Raw genomic sequence first — 20,118 nt, 5'->3', positions numbered from 1 at the left:
GATCGCCTCCTATCGGACAAAAGCATGTAGTGCATCTATAATATGTCACTTTCACTTTGGGTTTAAAAATACGTATGTGTTTAAAAATATAAATCGCCAATGCAAAAATAATACATTTTTATAGCGTAATAAAACATTTATTTTAAAAGCATGGCATTTCTGATAATAATGCACACAAAAAACTGCACAGAGGCAACAGCAATCCCTAAATTATCCTTGCCACTCTTTCAAAATCAACATTCAAAACCAATAAAATCCGTACACATAAGTAATATTTGCATAACAATGAGAAAAATATCTTCAGTGATTAATAAAATACTGCATTTACAGTTTTTCTCAGTCGCTTTGGTACATTTCTCGAATCATCCTCGACATTTGCAAAACAGCAAGTGCATTTCTCAAAACAATTCGTAATAGCAAAACAACATGGATTACCTGCAAAAGCCAGTCTCTTGCTCAAAATCCTTAGTTCATCTCTCAAAAGTAAATATCAATGAACATGTCACTGCCATCAGAATGACAAGTCCTTGTGTCATTGTGTATGAATAAGACAGTCAAATTGCTTAGTCATATTGTCAATAAAACTATACTCTGGAGGGATGTTCTGATGTAAATATGGCTAAAATTTTGATGACAATTATTGTAAATTGTAGGTTACACCTTAGTGTATGTGGGAGTTTGAATGCAAGAGACTGGACAAGATTCACATTTATGGTTTTACTGTTTGTACTGTAATTTGTTGACAGACCATGTCATTGCAATACAGAAAGGAAAAGACAGCACTGCATAGCACAAAGAAAAAACAACAACATTAAAACAAAAGTAGAAATGTGAACGTCTAACGGAAATGTATAGAAATATGCTTGACATTTTATGACAACTTGTTCAACCATTTTGCATGTAAAGACTTATGCTATGAACTAATGCCTAAATGTTGTGGGGGGTGAGACTATTCAACAGAGACCCATTATAATACATTTTGATCAACATGACATAAGCAACTGATAATGTAGGAAACAGCAGAGAATTGTACATAATCGTTTGCATGGATGTACACAAGCATTTGCAACTTGTTCAAAGAAATGAGAAACTGCTTTTTTGATGTGCACAAGTGACACAATGATGTGAAGATTGAACAGGTAGCTTTGAGAATTTCAATTTTGATCTGAGAAATGTACCAAAGCGACTAAGAAAAACTGTAACCACTTCATATATCATACAATAAAGTTATCCCTGATAGGGTGGTGGCATATCATTTTATTAACACAAAAAACACAAAGAAAACAATATACTGCACAGTGATATCTTTCATTCATTGATAGATTAGATAGATAGATAGATAGATAGATAGATAGATAGATAGATAGATAGATAGATAGATAGATAGATAGATAGATAGATAGATAGATAGATAGATAGATAGATAGATAGATAGATAGATAGATAGATAGATAGATAGATAGATAGATAGATAGATAGATAGATAGATCAATTTCAATAATTCAAGCTAAACATTTCAACCATCACCTTTAAATTGTTCATAATATGTGTATTATCACTTGAACCATAATACGCATGTATAAGTTATGTGTCACTGTTTGAAGGATTACAAAGCAATAATCGAAGAACTGTCATGCAGATTGCCGGATTACACCTGTTGAAAAATGATATATCTAAAGAAATATAATTCATTATCACTCACATTCGTCATAATCTTTGCACAGAGCAGCACAAAAAATAAATCTGACTAAGCTTTTAAAAAAAAAAAATCTACAAAAGCATTTCACAGTTTCACACATCATTTTCAGCCTCCAAATATGTTCTGTCCCTTGAATTACGAGAGGGGCAGTTTAATTTTTGTGCGGACGTGGTCTCGCTTGACCTCTCTTTCCCTGAGATAGGCCTGCAGCTTGTCTGCTGAAAAACAGACCACAGAGTCGGCGTGTTTGGTGGGAGGACGTTCTCCTTGTATCCAGGGGTTTTGGAGGCACTCTGCAGCTGTTGGTCTAGCCCTGAGGAAACATGGAGCCACATCAAATACTGCCTGGAGCCACATCAAATACTGCCTACAATACGTCCACGTACTAACTGATTCAGTGTGAAACAGAATCTGTGATTAAAATTATAATGATGGAAAGTCATAAATATAATAATGCTATTTTTAACTTACTAGCTTCTGCCATTCCATCAGCATTATCAAAATATGACATGAAATCATTTGATTTGGATATAAAAAATCAAAATAAGAAAAGATCATTTGTGAGTCTATTTACCAGGCTTTGTTGGTCAGGGTGTTCTTCATGAAGTTGATGGCTCCCTCTGAGAGACCTGGGTAACAACGACTGAACTGGATCTTTCCTTTTTTGATGTTTCGATCCCTCTCCCAATTTAAATCAGCATGAAAGGGACTGTCTGCACTCAACCTACCGGGGGAAAGTAAAGAACGTTGAGGAAATCAGTTGACAATGGCTGAACAATAAGGATAGCCTAATGGACCTGTACTGTAACTATTCCTTGAATAAAAGTACTTACATTATAAAAGCCAAAACACCAACAGCCCAGATATCAGTTTCGGGTCCAACTCCTTGTCCTTCTAAGATTTCAGGAGCTTTAGGAAGGACAATATAAACTAACAAACAGAACAGAAAATATTTTTTCATAATATTTTATGAAAAAAATGACTACGTTTGTTTTTGATAAGATACTTCATTTTAAGATGCCAAGAAGTTGAGAAAATGCATAACTCGCATACACTACCAGTCAAAAGATTGAGGGTAGTAAGATTTTTTCAAAAAAAGAAATTTGTACTTTTATTCAGCAAGGATGCATTCAATTGATCAAAAGTAACAGTAAAACTTTGATAATGTTGAGATTTTTTTTTTATCAATTCTGTTCTCCTGAACTTTCTATTTTTTTTTCACAGTTTATATAAAAAATATTAAGCAGCACAATTGTTTTCAACAATGATAATAATAAGAAATGTTCTGAAGGATCAACTGACACCGAAGACTGGGGTAATGCTGAAATTTCAGTAGAAAACAGTTATTTGGAATTGTAATAATATTTGACAACATTGATGTTCTTACTGGATAAGTGATCAAATAAATTCAGCCTTAGTGAGCATAAAACACGTCTTAAAAAAACATTTAAAAATCTCCCTGACCCCAAATCTTTAAATGGTGTACAATGACTGAAATGCAAAGTGGCAGATTTACCTTTATTATCTGTCATTTCTTTGATGTGTTCGATGTTCAGCGCCTGTCCTGGAGTGAAAGGCTGAGCGGAGCCAAAATCCACAATCTTCACAACATTTCGGCCAGTCACAAGCATGTTGTCTGACTTTAGGTCCAGGTGTACAATGCGTCGGCTGTGCAGGTAATCCACAGCGCTCACAATCTGCTCTAGTAGGTCTGTCACATGGGTTTCTGAATATAGATTCCTAAATACCATCAAGAGTAAATGGTAAGGTCATTTTTTTTCAACACTGACTGTTATAGATAATGATTTTCACTAGTATCTGTGAATGTGATGATATAATTGATACTTTAAATAGTATTATTACTCTCACCTTTCTGCAAGGTTATACAGAAGCTCTCGTCCTGAGCACAGCTCCTCAATAAGCACCAGGCAGGTAGAGGTGAGGATGGCCGACTGCAGCTGGACAATCCGAGGGTGACTCAGCCGGCGAAGCAGTTGATATTCCCTCAAAACCAATTGTCTCTGCTCTGGTCTGTAGGGGGTCATTTTTGCTGCCAACATCTGAGAGCTGCGGCTATCCTCGCACTGTGTTACCACACTGAAACGGCCTCTGGCAAATGAAACAAGGTAGATTGTGTTTATTTATTTACTTACTAGTTGTCACAGTCTCTGTGGCATCAGTAGTAAATGTAGTTAATGTAACTTTACAACATAAAAGACTTGTAAATAATGGCAATCAATGTTATGTAAGCAATTCAAAATAGTTGAAATAATATTAAGGCTTATTCACACTGTCCCATCAAAAATCAACAGGGCGTTTGGTGGGTCAGTGTGATATGTGGTTCTCAACCAGGGGGCTGGGGCCCACTAGGGGGCCTCAACAAACTTCCAAGGGCGCCTCAAGATTACTTAAAATAAGGCAAAACAATCATGAAAATAAGCTAAAACAGCTAAAAATCAAGGTATTTCTTATTATTTGGTCATTTTTATAATGAATATACATCCAATATATTTTACTGGGTAAAAATTGTGAGTGAGGGGGGCCTTCAAATATTGTTATGGACAATGGGTGGGCTTTGAAGCCAAAAATGTTGATGTTATCAAGAAGCTGCAAATGTTTAAATGCATATACTGTATATTTACATATATACCTGTTGATTTCCGACAGGAATCTATAAGACTTCTCAGTGCCAAGACCTCCTGGTACAGTGACCTTTGACCCAATAGATTCCATCTGAATGAGAGGATTGTGAGACTCTGCAAAAATAAAATAAAAGTATTATGCCACCTTGATTTTGAATACTTAAATAAACAGTCTAATATGAATTTATTATAATGCATATTCCCTTTATTTTAAAAGAAATGATTCACACACTTTGGATTGGACCAGCAACCTTTGTGTTTGTAAATTACATCTTTAAATATAATGCAAATATTTAAAGATGTAATTTACAAACACAAAGGTTGTTGGTTCAATCCACAGTGTGTGAGTGACCCAGAAACAGGACATTTCCAGAGAACCGATTTAAGATGTGGTAATAAATTGTAAGTCACTTTGGAAAAAAATAAGAATTATTTTCAGAATGTTGTACCTTCATAAGGCGTGGCCATAAAAGCCGGAGGTGAAGGGTCACTGAAAGGTGCCAACCCTGTCTTGGTGTTATAGGACACTCTGAATATATATCCTGGTCCTCTCGGAAGGGCATTAGCTGTGAAACAGCTGTCTGTAACATTCTCTGACAATGTTCTCCACTCCCCACCTAATATAAAGGAGAATACATTCTTTAGGAGGCATCATGAAAAAAAACATGCTAAAACAATACAAATGCTATTATACAGGATGTTTAATTTGAATCTCTTTTGTTGAGTCTTTAAAATGTATTCTTACCATTTACACTATACTGAATACAATATGTGACGAGCTCTTTGGACGGCACAGGTTTCCAGAACACAAGAGCTCCACCCACTGCTAGCTGAATGACATCTGGCCTGGATGGTTTGATTGGACTTTCTGGTAGGACATTCACATTTTTTATTCATTATTATATCACAAAAATGTAAGTGCCGATGACCGAATCAGCACAGGAAATATTACCTTTGGTTTTCTTAAATATCGGCACTTTCAGTGAAAACAATTTGGACTTCTTCTGAGGACTTTCAGATGAGGTGGCAGCAGGAACTGTGGCAGATCGAGTAATTTTCTCTGGCATGACAGGCGACGGGTTCTTCACAATTGGTCCTGTTATAAAGAGTTTTAGATGTAATTATTATACACAAACAAATGTTGTTTTGACAACTGAACAGTGAAGTATCTGCAATTCGGTATTAGTGTGTTAAAGCATTCAAAGTACCCTACCGCCTTTCTTCTTCTCTACGTCATCCTTGCTGCCCTGTCGGGTGAACAGTTTCGTAATGTTTGATGCGGAAGCTCGCATCTTCTTCCTCAGGGTTAGAAGAGGGGTCTTGGGCTGTGAGGATACTCCTTCTGCTTGTTTCTTTTCCAAGCCCTCTAGCTGAGGAGAAGAATGGCTAGCCCAAGAGTGCTTGCGGAAGATCTTCATGAATCCAGGCTTGGGAGATTTCCCACTCGGGGGTTTGTCTTGTAGAGCTGGGGCTGAGGCATATCTTTGAAGCACCTCTTTGCTTTCTTGGCCTGCTACTGCAGCCTGGACAGGAACTGCTGAAGAGCTTCTTCTCAAAGGAACGGCACTCTTAGTGCGCATCTCATTTAGTCCAGAGCTTGAACTGTTGGTGCGCCGTCTTGGTGGGGCTTGCGGGAGGTCTTGGCGAAGAGATCTCAAGACCCTCTCCATGTCTTCATCCTCAGAGTCCTGTAGAAGAGAGCATGGAGATGTTTTTCCAGAGGATCCAGCGATCAAGATCTCATCGTGGTGGTGCCTTTGAGAGAGTTCTTCATATGAGCCTACCCTGCTAGATGCCTCTGAACCGTGGTCAAGCGAGCATGCTAGCGAAAGCTGTGAGCCATCCATGCTCTCCTCATCACCTAAATGTGCTGCTTCTGTTTCCATGATATGCAATTGGCTGTCATTCTCACTTCTCAAGACTGCCTGATGTCCTTCTTCAGGCTCATGGACCTGCGCTCTCACCTTCCTCATAACAACCGGGCCCTTCTTTGACAAAAACGCAGAGCGACGGCAGAGTTTCCTTCTCACTTGGACTTCTTCAGTGTTTGCCTCCTCTTCATCAGTGGCGTCTGGTTTCTGACTAACTTCGACATCATGCTCGTCTCCTCCCTGTACCGTTGGAGCTGGAGAGCGTTGCATGTACACATCTAATGATCTGCTTCTTCTCTGGGTGTGTATGCTTGGATGGGCAGCACTCACTCCACTATCAAATGAGCTGGACTTGAGGATAGATGAATGCATTGATCCTCTTCTTTGGTTACGATTAGCTTCTAAGTCTGGGGAATCTTCTACATACTCTATTAGAGGCTCGTTCAACCTGCCGGAGAGGCTGGCGCGGAGGGGTTTACGGCCACGCTCTTGCTTTTTAGCTTGGATTTTATCCCGAAGTGTCATGTGACGAGCAGATATGGGTGAGAGCTGCTCGGAGCTGCAGTAAAAAGTGCTCTTGATGAGGCTACGACGTGGTATGGGAGGCCCACCAACCAATCCTTCATCTCCCTCAGAGAAGTGAAGAGAGGGGCTACCGTCTCTTTGCTCCAAGCTTACCGGCTCTGGTGATGGTGTGTTCATTGGAATCACCAGCGGGCCACTGTGAACTCTGTCCTCACCAATAAGCACATCTTCCTCATCCCGTTTTAGAATTGTGGGCGTCTTTGACACATGAGCGCAGGGGTCATATTCATCCTCTTCTTCCAAATCATCTTCATCCTCCTGGCTAACCTGCTGGAAGAAGTCCCAGGCATCAGCCTCATCATAATCTGAAGAGGATCCACTACTTAGCGAGGTGCTGCTGGGCTCCCGGGACTCTCTTGCAGCTGTAATCGAAACGTCACGCAGAGGAGCCTCCAACAACTCTGGGATTGGTCTGAGAGTCAGAACCGATCCGAGACATGTTAAAGAACGCTGAAAGAAAAGGGAAGCAGCATGGAAAAGAGTATTAAGACATGAAATAAGAACATTTTCCTTGACAATCAGTGGCAGAGGAGATCATCTAAAATCGTACCTGCCATTTTCTTCTTGAAATAAAAGATTTTAAATTTTTGGTATTTATGTCGTCTGGTTCTTCGTCTTCATAATAGCCCTAAAAATAATTACATTTATGATTTAAACTGACAAAATTTTATTTGTGCACAATTCTTATTTTTATGTTTGCCTGATGGTATAAACATATATGAAACCACCTACCTGAAACCACTCGTGACTCAAACACTCAGATGCAGATGGTCTCATTCTATGAAGGCAAAAAAAAAAAAAACTTGAATCAACTGCTGCTCACAAAAACTTCAAACAAACCCATGTAAGCAGATCTTACTCTGCGTCTGGCTGTAGAACCCTATGTAGGAAGTCCTGTGCCTCCACACTTCTGCTTGTAATCTCAGGCGTGTCCCAGTACAGCAAACCCTCAGCAACCTTCATCAGTGTAGCACGGTCGTTCTCACCGAAGAAAGGACAGTGGCATGTTAAGCTGCCCAGAAAAAAAAACATTATTTTCTACCAGTATCAATATTTTTTACTTTTATGGCCACTCAAAATTGCAGCAAACGTAAAAGAAAAATATCTGCTTACTCCATGTCTTCAATGCACTCACCATAAGTAAGTAACCACACCAAGAGACCTGGAATAAATAAAAATATAATTCACCAAGAAGTAAAAGACAGAATTGCTGAACACAACAAACCACAAAATTTGATACCAGATATCAGTGGCTACTGTCACAGGTTCTTGGTGGACAATTTCTGGAGCAACAAATTCAGGTGTCCCAAACTTGCTGTACTGATGTCTGGAGTTGTCAATTTCCTGGCAGAATCCAAAGTCACAGATTTTGATGTCTTCTCTAGCAGGGGACACCATTAGGATATTGTCCGTCTGTAGAGAAAAGATTTTTTAAAAGTTAGACAGAATGTAAGACGACCAAAGGATAGAAGATGTCTTTACCATAGACACTAATTGGTCCAATTTTAGAAAAGGACTGTCAGTGACTGTAAAAGCTTTTCCTATCAGTAGCATTTCTTGTAATATATTGAATCTTAAATTAATGCCACTTAAAACAACTATTAAATGGTAAGTATAATCATTTACTTTGATATCCAGATGTAGAATGTTCATACTGTGTATGTATCCAATGCCCTCCAGAACCTGCTGAATATATAACTGGACCTAAAAACAATTAATGATAATTATAACGTTTGCTTTATTTCTGTGTGAAAGTGTGCATGAAATTCAATGAATTATCAATATTACCTCCCTCTCCGTAACCGATCCCTTTAAAAACAAATGGTCTAGTATCCCCTGTGTAGAACATCTGTGGGAGGGAAAAAAGAATGCTACATATTCGATTCAATGAATGATTTCTAAAAAGCAAAATTATAATTATTGACTAATTTAAAAAAAAGTAAGAAAACTTGAATCCTACAATTCCACAACCAAAACCAATGTGCGTCTTGTGGAGAAAAAGTCCAAGAGGCATGCAAGTCTGCGGTGAGCTAGACGGGACAGTAGGTCTCTCTCCTGGAACGCTCTGGTCCGTGTGCTGCTTTTGAGTGGAAGGAACTTGGCGGCAAAACATTCACCACTCGCCCTGTGAGTTACTTTTTTAACCACTCCAAAAGTGCCCCTGGTTATCCAAAAAAAGCGGATAAATGTTAACTAGGGCTGTAGTGGATGTCATAAAACAAATCAAATAATAACAAAAAATGACAAAAAATGTTAATGTTAGATTACAAGATTGAGTTGGTATTCATTCTAAATCAGCGGCTTTTAATTTCTTTGATTGAGGATATTACCTTCCTATTTCTTCATAAACTTCATATACAGAATGTAGTTTTCGTCTTTTTCCAAACTCCACTTCTCTTTCCTTCTCAATTTCATCTAGACCTGAAAAGGAAACAGTCAATAGAATACAATTTAAATGCACTTAAACAAACTATTACTTCCACATTTCTATGTGGTTTCAAAATACGGCAATACATATGTAGGATTTGTAAAGATAAAATTAAATATCTACAACTCTACAACCTGTATCAACACTGAGTTTAGCGTGGCAAGATGCTTGTCCTGCACGGTTGCTAGCTATGCAGGTGTAGGTGCCACAATCCTCCGTTTGAGTATCCAGCAAAGTGAGAGAGCAGCGTGCACTATTTTGGACTATTTCTGTGTACTCATTGGATGAGATTTCCTTGTCGTCCTGCATGAAACCAAATAAGTGCATTCTAATTCATACGAGTTAAGGTTTATTGTGTTTGCATCACAACATAATTATATCAGTGTGCATTGTTACTATTTTGTTCTTAGAATACCTTAAACCATTGAATCTCTGGGGTGGGTTGGCCAGTAATAATTGCAGAGAACGTTGCAGACTGACCAGGCCGGACTGTCAGGTTTTCAATGGCCACTTGAACAGCTGGAGGCTCTGAGACAATAAAAGATGGATTGGTAAAAATTTCTGGTGACAAACTTTCACACAAATTGTTTAAAAACCGCATGCAGTCTTTACCTGTCAGCAACTCTTCTGTGTTTGAAAAGTGTTCCTCAGGCTCCATGGGTCCCTCTGCCTGTGCCGCCTGCACCTGCCTCTCCATATCATCCTGTTCTTCGAGAGTGTGTGTATCTTCAACGCCAGCAGCAGGTCTTCAGAAGCGCACATTTTGCCACATGACATTAAAATTAGATTATCAATTCACTAGCACATCACTGCTTAAAGAACCATAGTGTACAGTATGTATGCAGTATAATTAAACTATACATAAAGGCAATGTTTACAGCCCACATATAACAGAGTGTATGCAAACTCACAGTTCAGGGTCTCCAGGCTGAAAGAGTATATGAAACAGGTTCTTCATAAAGGAACTGGACCAACCTTCTGATTGGGGCTCTATTGGAAAGCAATTAGGCTGTCAAACTCACTCTATTTGATTTTACATACACTAACATTCAAAGGTTGGGGGTCAAACATTTATTTAAAAAAAAAACAAAAAAAAACAATAGTTCACAATATTACTGTTTTACTGTATTTTTGCTGTAAAATGCTGTAAAAAATAAATAAAACAAAGCTCTAAAAAGTAACAAGTAAAAAAAATATTAATAACTGTACTTATATATATTAATAATGCAACCAAAAAAATCACTAAGATCTGTGGTGATACAGTATAAGGTATGTAGTGGGATATTTATTTTGCAGTTCTTCTCTAAACTCAATTGTGAAATAACAGAATCACTTACCGTGAAAATGACAGATATAAAAACAGAGCAAGTGTCATCGCCTCTCCCAACCAGTGTTTTAAGTCACAGATCACATGAATACAGTCACATTTCCTCACAGGCAGTGCAAAGGGCCACTTGGCCCTATCTGCAGCAAGGCTAGAGTCATAGCACATAACCAGCTTTGAAGATGGACGTGGCATTTTAGCGGAGCATGCACTGACGAGGAAACCGTGAGAACATGTATATAAACAGATATGAGGAATGGACAAGCAGAAGAACAGAGACAGAGAGAAAGGAAAAATGGAAAAAGTGCCATACATGCAAAATGTACGGGCATCTTTGTGAAGACACTTACATGATGATTTTGATCAGATCTTTAGTCTCCTGCTCTGTGACTAAAAAGGAAATGGGATGGAAAGTGTGATGTTAAACAGGATATGGAAATGCACATGATTGACAAGTGTTCAAACGCTGCTTATGAACCACTTAAAGTATGTGGCATAAATGAAAACATATGACCACATAGCCATGATAGTAAAGAATGCATTAAAAATGTATGATATATACGTATGATATATGAAGTAACATGCGGTTTCATTTAATCTCAAATGAATTAAAGACAAATCAAATTAAACAAACCTTACTGTTCAAAGTTTTGGGGTCAGTAACACTTGTTTTTTATGGTTTTATTATTATTATTTTTTTTTAAATTAATACTTTTGTTCAGAAAGGACACGTTAAATTGATCAAAAGTTACAAAAGATTTCTAATTAAAATAAATTCTGTTCTCTCTATTAATCAAATAATCCTGAAAAAATATATCAGTTTCCACAAAAGTATTAAGCAGCAAAACCGTTTTCAACATTATTACAAAGAAATAATACGAATAATATTAGATAATACTAATAATATTAAGAAAATTTCTTGAGCACCAAAATTAGCATTTTAGTATGATTTCTGAAGGATCATATGACACTGAACACTGGAGTAACGGCTGCTGAAAATTCAGCATTGCCATCACAGGAATAAATGGAAAAGTTTTAAAATATCCTAAAATACACAACAGTTATTTTAAATTGTAATACTATTGTAAAATATTACTGTTTTTGCTGGTTTTTTTTAATCAAATAAATATAAGCTTGGTGAGCTTAAGAGACTTCAAAAATTAAGAAATCTTACCAACCTCAAACTTATGAATAGTAGTGTATATGTACACTAAAATGCAATATTATAATGTAAGTAGATGTTCCCAATGACATAATGCAATGTAGATGCCTCGATGAAGATGGCCGATGATGTTTTTGATAGTTTGTGTGATCCCATCAAATGTTTGTTCCAGACCAAGAAGCTATTGAATATGGGAAACAGTTGGTGAAATTCAGCACAGTATTAAGGAACATTTTACCAAAATGGTCTCCAGACTACAGAGCTAGTTATTAGAGTGGAATGGATATTTAGAAGATCTGGAGTTTCAGTGACGGAACATGAGGAATGGCTGGGAACGAGGGCAGTTGGAGGTGACTGGGGTATGTGCTCCTTCAAAGCCTACTGGCGCCCATCAGTTATTAGTGGGCAAATGCACGCATTCTCTGCCTTACATAGTATTTGCTGTTCACCTTCCCCTTTGTCCTACCTGGAGTTGGGGAAGTTTGTGATTGTTTTTGGGTGCTGACTGTCACAGCTAATGGTGCTGGAGAGCAGAGTTCAGCTTTACACTTGGCACTACCCACTTCATTCAGTAGCTATATCATAAACACAAAGAAAGAGTGTTGGTATTCATATATGATACGAAGAAGTCTTTGAACAGTAGTAAAAGACTCTTGTACCTCACACTGGTATTGACCCAGATCTGCTTCTTCCGCTGTCTTTATGGTGAGAGTGAGAAATCCTGTCTGGACATCAGATTGAATGTGATGTTTCCTGGTGTTTTCAAGCTGAATGCCATCCTTAAACCACCTGTACATATAGATTGCGTAAGCACTTTTATAACCATATACACTCCATTACATTAATTTGAGTGGATGGAACCAGTTTTACCTTATTGACGGTAAAGGAGCAGATTGTGTGGAGCACTTGAACTCCACATCTTGTCCCTTTACAAGCACCGAGTTCTGTAGTCTGGTTGTGAAACTTGGAGGCACTTTGGGAAACAAAAACAAACATGCTTTTCATTTAATTTTTGGTGACAAATACTTTAAAACTTACTACATTAGCATCCAAAGTTTGGGATGAGGAAGAGTCATTAATATTTTTGATCGAAGTCTCTAATGATTTAATGAACCGTCCCCGCTGGTGAGACGCCTGGCGCTCTTTTTTTGATCGCCTTTTTTTCGTATCATATATTTTAGTAATTATCATAAATTCGGTATCATTCGAAAGCTTATGAACTCAAAATTCATCCTGTGAAAGCTGTTTTGAAATCGCACGTTGCGTTACCATGGAAACGGTACTCAAAATTCTTCGAACGGGCTCCTCCCCTAGTGGGAGGTGTCATGTTTCATAGTACAATATTTATTTTAACTACATTATAATCAAAATCTTTTCTAATCTTGACAAAACACATATCACCGGAAAGGTCTGAGTCTCAAGGTTCCATATTTGGTGACTGTTTTGTGATGGAAGTGATATTTGGAAAGAAATTTACAGGAAAATGCATTAAAAAAATCTATGGAATGTGGATGGCTACCGGTGGCTATGTTTGGTATTGCGCCTAAACAAAATCTTAAATTTTTGTGATATCAACTTCAAATTTGGAACACAACTTGGTTAGACATATGGCTTTGATTTTATAGTAATTTTAGAGAAAAATGTTTTTTGTTAAATATATATTTTATATAAAATAGAAAATATTTAGTACAGTATTTTTAAATTACAGTAAATTTAAACTTCCGTAACTTTTTCATACTTTCATATTTTAAATTGCTTTCACTTCAGCAATAATCTGCAGAGTCTATTCTTTAAAACAAGACCAAACTTATATTCCAAAGCATTCTTGAATTACAGCCCTTCAAGTTTGGATAGTGCATTTTCATGTCTTTTCTCGAAAGGGGGGGGGGGGGGGGGGTGACAGTTAAGGGTTTAAATAAATCTCTTATACTCACCAAAGCTGCATTTATTTGATCAAAATTACAGTAAAAACAGTAATATTGTGAAAGTTAAAATAACTGCTTTATATTTTAAAATGTATTTTAAAACATGATCCTTCAGAAGTTATTCTAATATGCTGATTTAGTGCTCAAGAAACATTTCTTATACATGTTAAAAACTTTGTTGCTGCTTAATATTTTTGTAAAACAGTGATCAATTTTTTAAAGACTTTTTGGATGAATATAAAGTACAAAAGAACATATATTTGCTCTCACTTTTGATCAAGTACTGCATCCTTGCTGAATAAAAGTATGAATTTCCTTTAAAAACGAACTGACCAGTAGTGCAAAACATATAAATGGAAATACATGCAAAAACTATAAAAGCATGGCGATAATAACCATTTCTCAAAAACATACCATCAATCATGATATTAGCCAGAGTGCTTGCGTTCCCTGCAGGATTGGTTGCATAACACATGTATTGACCTGAGTCCACCACTGTGACACCAGGCAGTACAAGATAACAAACACCCAACTGTCCATCTGATGTAATGTGATGTTCGTCATCCTCCACAGCATGACCATCTGAGGAAAGCACACCAGCAGAACCCCATGTATAAATTAAATGTAAACTGCCCATATTTATACACACACATATACATAGTATTATTTACCTTTATACCATTTTATTACTGGTTTTGGTGTGCCAGTGACCTTGCAGACCAGTTTTACAGTTTGTCCAAGCTTTGCTGGATAGTTAGCAAGATGCTGCTCAAAGCACGGGGCACCTGTAAATATAAACAAAGAGGTGTCGCAAAAATGCAATTATTTCAAACAGTCAAAACGAGCAAAAAGTGTGCTCTCATGTGTCCAAACTTACTCCAAGTGGGCTGTTTGCTGCGCTGCTGCAGGTCTCTCAGATCTTTGAGCCAGGAGAGGCGGAGGAGGATGGATCGAGCTTGCAGAACGATTTTTCTCACCATTCCCCGGTGCTCGTGCCAAAGACCAAATGACCTGTCATCTCCTTCCACTGTATCCTTTACATCAATATCACTCAACTGTGAAGAAAGCAAATGTATGTGAAATGGACTGCAGTGATTAGCGCTGCCATGATATACAAGATATTACATATGCAGTATGCTGTCATGAGTCTTCAAATGCATGTAAAGTAGACTGTAAAACTTCTTAGTTACTAGAAATGCTGTATTAATAAATGTATATCTGATTAAACCTTCATTTTATTCTTGAATATGTAGGCCTCAGTGTATGTGCCAAGCTCTCTCTTTGGCTTGCAGAATACAATACAATCTTTAAAAAGAAAGACATGGCGGTGATGTCCTCTTTGAGAGACTTTGACCTCAGGAATCTCCTCCCATACTGTAAAATGGCCCTGAAAAAAAAAAACACTACCGTTAGCAGAATGACACCTTCCAATTCTTACTAACGCTTGTCATCTTGACAACAAAGAGGTTCAGAGTATGATGAGGCAGTACCTGTCTAATGGGTTCTCCAAGCCCCTTGAGAGGTGCCGGGTAATTCTCAATCATGGACAGATGATGCAAGTTCTCTGCACGCCAAGGCAAGCTGGAAACAACAGCAAAGGCGTCCTCTAACAGGCAACAGTTCCGTTCGCTCTTTGCTTTGTTCCTGATAAGTTCCTAAAAAGACAAAAATGAAAGATAATCACATGCTGTATTATATACATATAATCCCATTCAAAAGTTTGGGGTCAGTAAGATTTGTTTGGGATATAAATGAATACTTTTATTCAGCAAGGACACTTTAAATTGACAGTAACATTTATAACGTTTCAAATAATATCTTGTAGGATTCTTTGTGCACCACAACTGTTTTCAGCATTGATAATAATAAATGTTTCTTGCGCACCAAATAAGCATATTAAAATGATTTCTGAAGGATCATGTGACGCTGAAGACTGCAGTAATGGCTGCTGAAGATTCAGCTTTGCCGTCAAAGGAATAAAATATATTTTACAACGAATTTAAGTTATTTTAAGCTGTAATAATATTTCACAGTATCACTGTTTTTACTGTATTTTTGATCAAACAAATGCAGCCTTGGTGAGCATAAGAGACTTCTTCAAACATTAAAACATTACCGACCCCAAACATTTGAACAGTTGTAGAATATATATAAATCATATTATATACGGTGTATGAAAGAAAATTATAAAGCTATGACACCTTAAGTACAGTCTTGTATGTTTGAATTCTTTCCAAGGGTCTCTGCAAATACGTGTTAACATTAAAGACCTGGGTTTCCAGATGTGCTAACTCCGTGTTTGCATATTGCTGGAACACAGTAGAAGAAGAATGGTTGTTTATTTACTTCACATCATTTTAAAGAAGGAGCACTTTCTGCCAGACTGAAAACAGTATATCCTCTTGCCTTGAAGAAATGCTGTGTGTTTTTGTCTGAGATGCAGGCTTCAGCTTGGGGCAGGCCTGTAATGAACTGAAGATACATCTCAAAGTCTGGTGCATAACTGACAAAACACTGGGCTACATCATCATCTGAGAAGCACATCTCCAGCTTGGGGAGAATACAACTATGATGGAGGGACAGAGGGACAAATAAGTTAATCCACATTGTGAATGCATATTATTATATTATATTATATTTATTATAGAAAAAAAGAGATGTCTTCACCATTCATGGAAACTTGCAATATCCCTGATATTACGGAATATGTACTCTTTTTGACTGAGGATGGTAAGAGGAACTTGAGAGCTCGTCTCTAAGTACTGCATAAAGTGCTCCACAAAGAAGTTCATCTCCTGCACAAAACTGTTCTCGCCATCAAGGAGTCCCTTGATCAACCGACTGGAAGTAAAAAAAGATAGATTTTCACAAAACCTGCTAATAAAATAGACAATAAAGACATTGATCTGTGCATGCATTCCAATGTTGTTATTGTTAACTAGAATGAAAACTATATATATATATTTTTTTTAAATTCAGTCATTGAAAAAAATCTGAAAATAAAATCAAATTGATACAAAACCTAAACTTAAAATACTTAAATATTAGAAATGTTGCCTTTGCAACTAACTGAAATTAAATAATTGTAAGCTGAAGTACTAAAATGACCAAAAACTAAGACATTTACATAATAGATATTTAAAAAATGCAAAAAGCACATAAAATTATATAAAAAACTGAAAATATAAAAATAATAAAATTTGATAAAAAATATATTAATGCTATAATAGTACTGCTTAAAATATTAATAAATACTATAATAGTATATAAATAATACTAACACTATACATTCTCAAATTCACAATATTTTTACGTTGTAATGCTCTAGTGGTGTTTGATGAACTTCAGGTTGACATTGCCCCAGCCACATTCTAGAAGTTTGTGTAATCTATTCCGTTCCTGATCAGAAATGCTTCAATATCACTTTATATACATAATATTGACCATGAAAACACAACTATTACATTATATTATAATTGACAAACAATCACAATCATTAAACTTTTGTGTTTTCAGTTAGCTTAAAAGGCTTTTTTTTAAAAAGGCTAACTTTCCATCTCCCCTAGAGTGAAACAGTTGAGTTTTACCGTTTTCGAATCCATTCAACTGATCTCTGGGTCTGGCAGTAGCACTTTTAGCATAGCTTAGCATAGATCAATGAATCTGATTAGACCGTTAGCATCTCGCTCTAAAAAAATAAACAAAGAGTTTCAATATTTTTCCTATTTAAAACTTGACTCTTCTGTAGTTACATCGTGTACTAAGACCGACGGAAAATGAAAAGTTGTGATTTTTTTAGGGCAATATGGCTAGGAACTATTCTCTCATTCCTGCGTAATAATCAAGGAACTTTGACAGTAAACATGTCAGCCCCACTGGCCTGTACTACGTCCAGCATAGAGCACTGCTCCACACACAGCTGTCACAGACTCTAATATGAACACTCTTCTTTCCAGTGAAATCTGCCACTGGAATTGATTGATAAACAAATTAAAGTATAATTTGTACGTTGAGTTTTTTTGAGTAAGAACAAAACCTGAGGCACGGGATATTCCATTTATTGATCTTGAGTTTTAAGGGATATTGACCTTTGGATCAAGCCATGCTCATCCTTTGTGAACATTTTTTTGCCTTTCTCAGGGGATTCTCTGGTCTCTACTTCACGGGCCACTGAAAATATTTCCTTTGACAAAACAAATTGAAAGATTATTAAAATAATGCAACAACTTTTTACACCAATTCATTGCTATTTAACTACAGTATATATATACATACATACACACATTCACTCACCTTTGTCTTCTTTTCTAGGTACGCCGGGGATACCCAGCCCTGACGGGATGGTGTGATCTTGGTTGGCTTTGTACGGACAAGCCACCTTACAGGATGGGCTGAATCCAGGACCTCCACAAACTGGCCTTCCTTTAGCACAAAAGCTTCTTTGTTTCCTCCCAGAGGATGACAATCGGTTTTGGCCACATAAATATCAAATATCTGCAGAATGTACTGGATGTTAGTGGGTTTTTTTTGTTTACTTTCTAATTGTTTCTAAAGCAATCTGAGCTACAAGATTTGGATACAAGACTGTTAAACTGTGTGATTGTTATTGATGTGGGTATCTTGTTATGCAGCTTCAACTGTATTGCCCAAAACAAATTTCCCTTAAAAGGGGCAAATAATTAATAAATTATAAAGAGACTGAGTTAATACCTCTCCTCTGTCATCATCTCCATCTGACTCAGAGAATGACTCAGTATTTGCAGAGGACTTGTAGGAATGTATGCGTTTGGGAGATGGTGTGTGACTCTGTGAATCGCAACCTATGCCAAATACAAATGCAATAATACGGAAGAGTACATTATATTAAGCTTCTTGAATGTATATTATTTCATTATCTCTGGACTTTATAACAAACAAACCGAACACCTTGCAGCACCAAGAGAACTGACCTTTCCCTTTCAGCTGGCCTGTAGACTTTGGGGGTTGTAAACTAACACTTTTGTCTTCTTCAGAAGACTGAGTAGTAGGAGCCTCATGTTTTGACTTCTCTGCCTCTTTTCCCCTGTTTGAGAACATATTAAAGGGTTAGTTCACCCAAAAATGAAAATTCTGTCATTAATTACTCACCCTCATGTCGTTGGACACCCGTAAGACCTCCGTTCATATTCGGAACACAAATGAAGATATTTTAGTTGAAAGCTGATGGCTGAGAAAGGCTTCAGACAGGCCTCCATTGGCATTCAGTACATTGACACTTCCAAGATCCATGAAAGGCACTTAAAACGTCGTTACAAAGTCTATCTCACCACAGTGGCTACAATAATCTTACGATGCGACGACAATAGTTTTTGTGCGCAAAAAAAAATCAAAATAACACCTTTATCCAACTTGTTCTCGACTTCCGTGTATGCCTCCACGACGCATGCGCGAGAATATGACGCAGATCCGGCGTTCGGACATATGACCCAGAAGCGATTTGTTTACGAGCAGAGGAAGACGCGCGTGTCTAAGCTGTTGGATTCTACATTGATCGTGCTTTAGGTCTCGGCGTAGTGCTCAAAATGGGGCTTAAGTGTGTATTTCATGGATTCCCGAACACCGGCGCTACGTCATATTCTCGCGCATGCGTCGTGGAGGCATACACGGAAGTCGAGAACAAGTTGGAAAAAGGTGTTATTTTGATTTTTTTTTGCGCACAAAAACTATTGTCGTCGCATTGTAAGATTATTGTAGAGCCACTGTGGTGAGATAGACTTTGTAACGACGTTTTAAGTGCCTTTCATGGATCTTGGAAGTGTCAATGTACTGAATGCCAATGGAGGCCTGTCTGAAGCCTTTCTCAGCCATCAGCTTTCAACTAAAATATCTTCATTTGTGTTCCGAATATGAACGGAGGTCTTACGGGTGTCCAACGACATGAGGGTGAGTAATTAATGACAGAATTTTCATTTTTGGGTGAACTAACCCTTTAATCTAAATACATCGCAATGTACAGTATTATCCCAAAGCACAGAAAAATTTAAAATTATTCTATGCTGCCATCTTCTTTTTAATTGAGAGTCATTGAAGGTTCTTTACAATGTTGAACTTACCTAGATTGGTATTCCGTCTCAACATCAGGGGCTGTGTCATAATCTGAGTAACATGATACTAGAGAGGGGATAGAATTACAAGAAACAAGTTCAGCTACTATTGATGTATCCATATATCGGTTATCAGCAGATATTAAAGACTTTATCGGTTTCAGTCAATATTAGCTATATCCCTCTGTTTTTATGTTGAGATTACTTTTGATCTTTATTGATCTCAGCCAGAATTTACAACCCCAAATCAGAAAAAGTTGGGACAGTATGGAAAACGCAAAAAAAAAAAAAAAATGAAGTGATTTCTAAATTTACTTTGACTTGTATTTCATTGCAGACAATATGAACACAAAATATTTCATGTTTTGTCTGGTCAACTTCATGTCATTTGTAAATATG

The 20,118-nt window shown here is 37.2% G+C and overlaps 1 protein-coding gene across 1 annotated transcript in view; it reads right to left on the bottom strand.

Annotated features, from left to right (window-relative positions):
* Window positions 1–120: 120 nt before the first annotated feature.
* Window positions 121–20,118, bottom strand: part of obscna (obscurin, cytoskeletal calmodulin and titin-interacting RhoGEF a) — a 60,042-nt gene continuing 40,044 nt past the window's right edge. The window contains exons 48-86 of the mRNA XM_079826345.1: window positions 19,729–19,786; window positions 18,586–18,698; window positions 18,347–18,456; window positions 17,930–18,130; window positions 17,725–17,819; window positions 16,304–16,477; window positions 16,043–16,202; window positions 15,838–15,945; window positions 15,127–15,291; window positions 14,865–15,023; window positions 14,514–14,691; window positions 14,308–14,421; window positions 14,051–14,218; window positions 12,582–12,684; window positions 12,371–12,500; window positions 12,178–12,286; window positions 10,137–10,215; window positions 9,838–9,971; window positions 9,641–9,753; window positions 9,360–9,528; window positions 9,128–9,218; window positions 8,758–8,958; window positions 8,586–8,646; window positions 8,424–8,501; window positions 8,038–8,210; window positions 7,933–7,959; window positions 7,657–7,809; window positions 7,530–7,575; window positions 7,348–7,425; window positions 5,555–7,247; window positions 5,294–5,437; window positions 5,087–5,209; window positions 4,791–4,958; window positions 4,350–4,455; window positions 3,569–3,808; window positions 3,216–3,439; window positions 2,533–2,629; window positions 2,274–2,423; window positions 121–2,012 (exon numbers count right to left, since the gene is read on the bottom strand). Coding sequence (XP_079682471.1) covers window positions 1,835–2,012; window positions 2,274–2,423; window positions 2,533–2,629; window positions 3,216–3,439; window positions 3,569–3,808; window positions 4,350–4,455; window positions 4,791–4,958; window positions 5,087–5,209; window positions 5,294–5,437; window positions 5,555–7,247; window positions 7,348–7,425; window positions 7,530–7,575; window positions 7,657–7,809; window positions 7,933–7,959; window positions 8,038–8,210; window positions 8,424–8,501; window positions 8,586–8,646; window positions 8,758–8,958; window positions 9,128–9,218; window positions 9,360–9,528; window positions 9,641–9,753; window positions 9,838–9,971; window positions 10,137–10,215; window positions 12,178–12,286; window positions 12,371–12,500; window positions 12,582–12,684; window positions 14,051–14,218; window positions 14,308–14,421; window positions 14,514–14,691; window positions 14,865–15,023; window positions 15,127–15,291; window positions 15,838–15,945; window positions 16,043–16,202; window positions 16,304–16,477; window positions 17,725–17,819; window positions 17,930–18,130; window positions 18,347–18,456; window positions 18,586–18,698; window positions 19,729–19,786 — 6,671 coding nt within the window. The 3' untranslated portion in view covers window positions 121–1,834. The remainder of the gene's footprint in view (window positions 2,013–2,273; window positions 2,424–2,532; window positions 2,630–3,215; window positions 3,440–3,568; window positions 3,809–4,349; window positions 4,456–4,790; window positions 4,959–5,086; window positions 5,210–5,293; window positions 5,438–5,554; window positions 7,248–7,347; window positions 7,426–7,529; window positions 7,576–7,656; window positions 7,810–7,932; window positions 7,960–8,037; window positions 8,211–8,423; window positions 8,502–8,585; window positions 8,647–8,757; window positions 8,959–9,127; window positions 9,219–9,359; window positions 9,529–9,640; window positions 9,754–9,837; window positions 9,972–10,136; window positions 10,216–12,177; window positions 12,287–12,370; window positions 12,501–12,581; window positions 12,685–14,050; window positions 14,219–14,307; window positions 14,422–14,513; window positions 14,692–14,864; window positions 15,024–15,126; window positions 15,292–15,837; window positions 15,946–16,042; window positions 16,203–16,303; window positions 16,478–17,724; window positions 17,820–17,929; window positions 18,131–18,346; window positions 18,457–18,585; window positions 18,699–19,728; window positions 19,787–20,118) is intronic.

Source organism: Gobio gobio (genome assembly GCF_949357685.1).
Source record: "Gobio gobio genome assembly, chromosome: 10".
NCBI lineage: Eukaryota > Metazoa > Chordata > Actinopteri > Cypriniformes > Gobionidae > Gobio > Gobio gobio.
The sequence above is the reverse complement of the archived record's forward strand: the minus strand, read 5'-3'. Positions and strand labels throughout refer to the sequence as shown.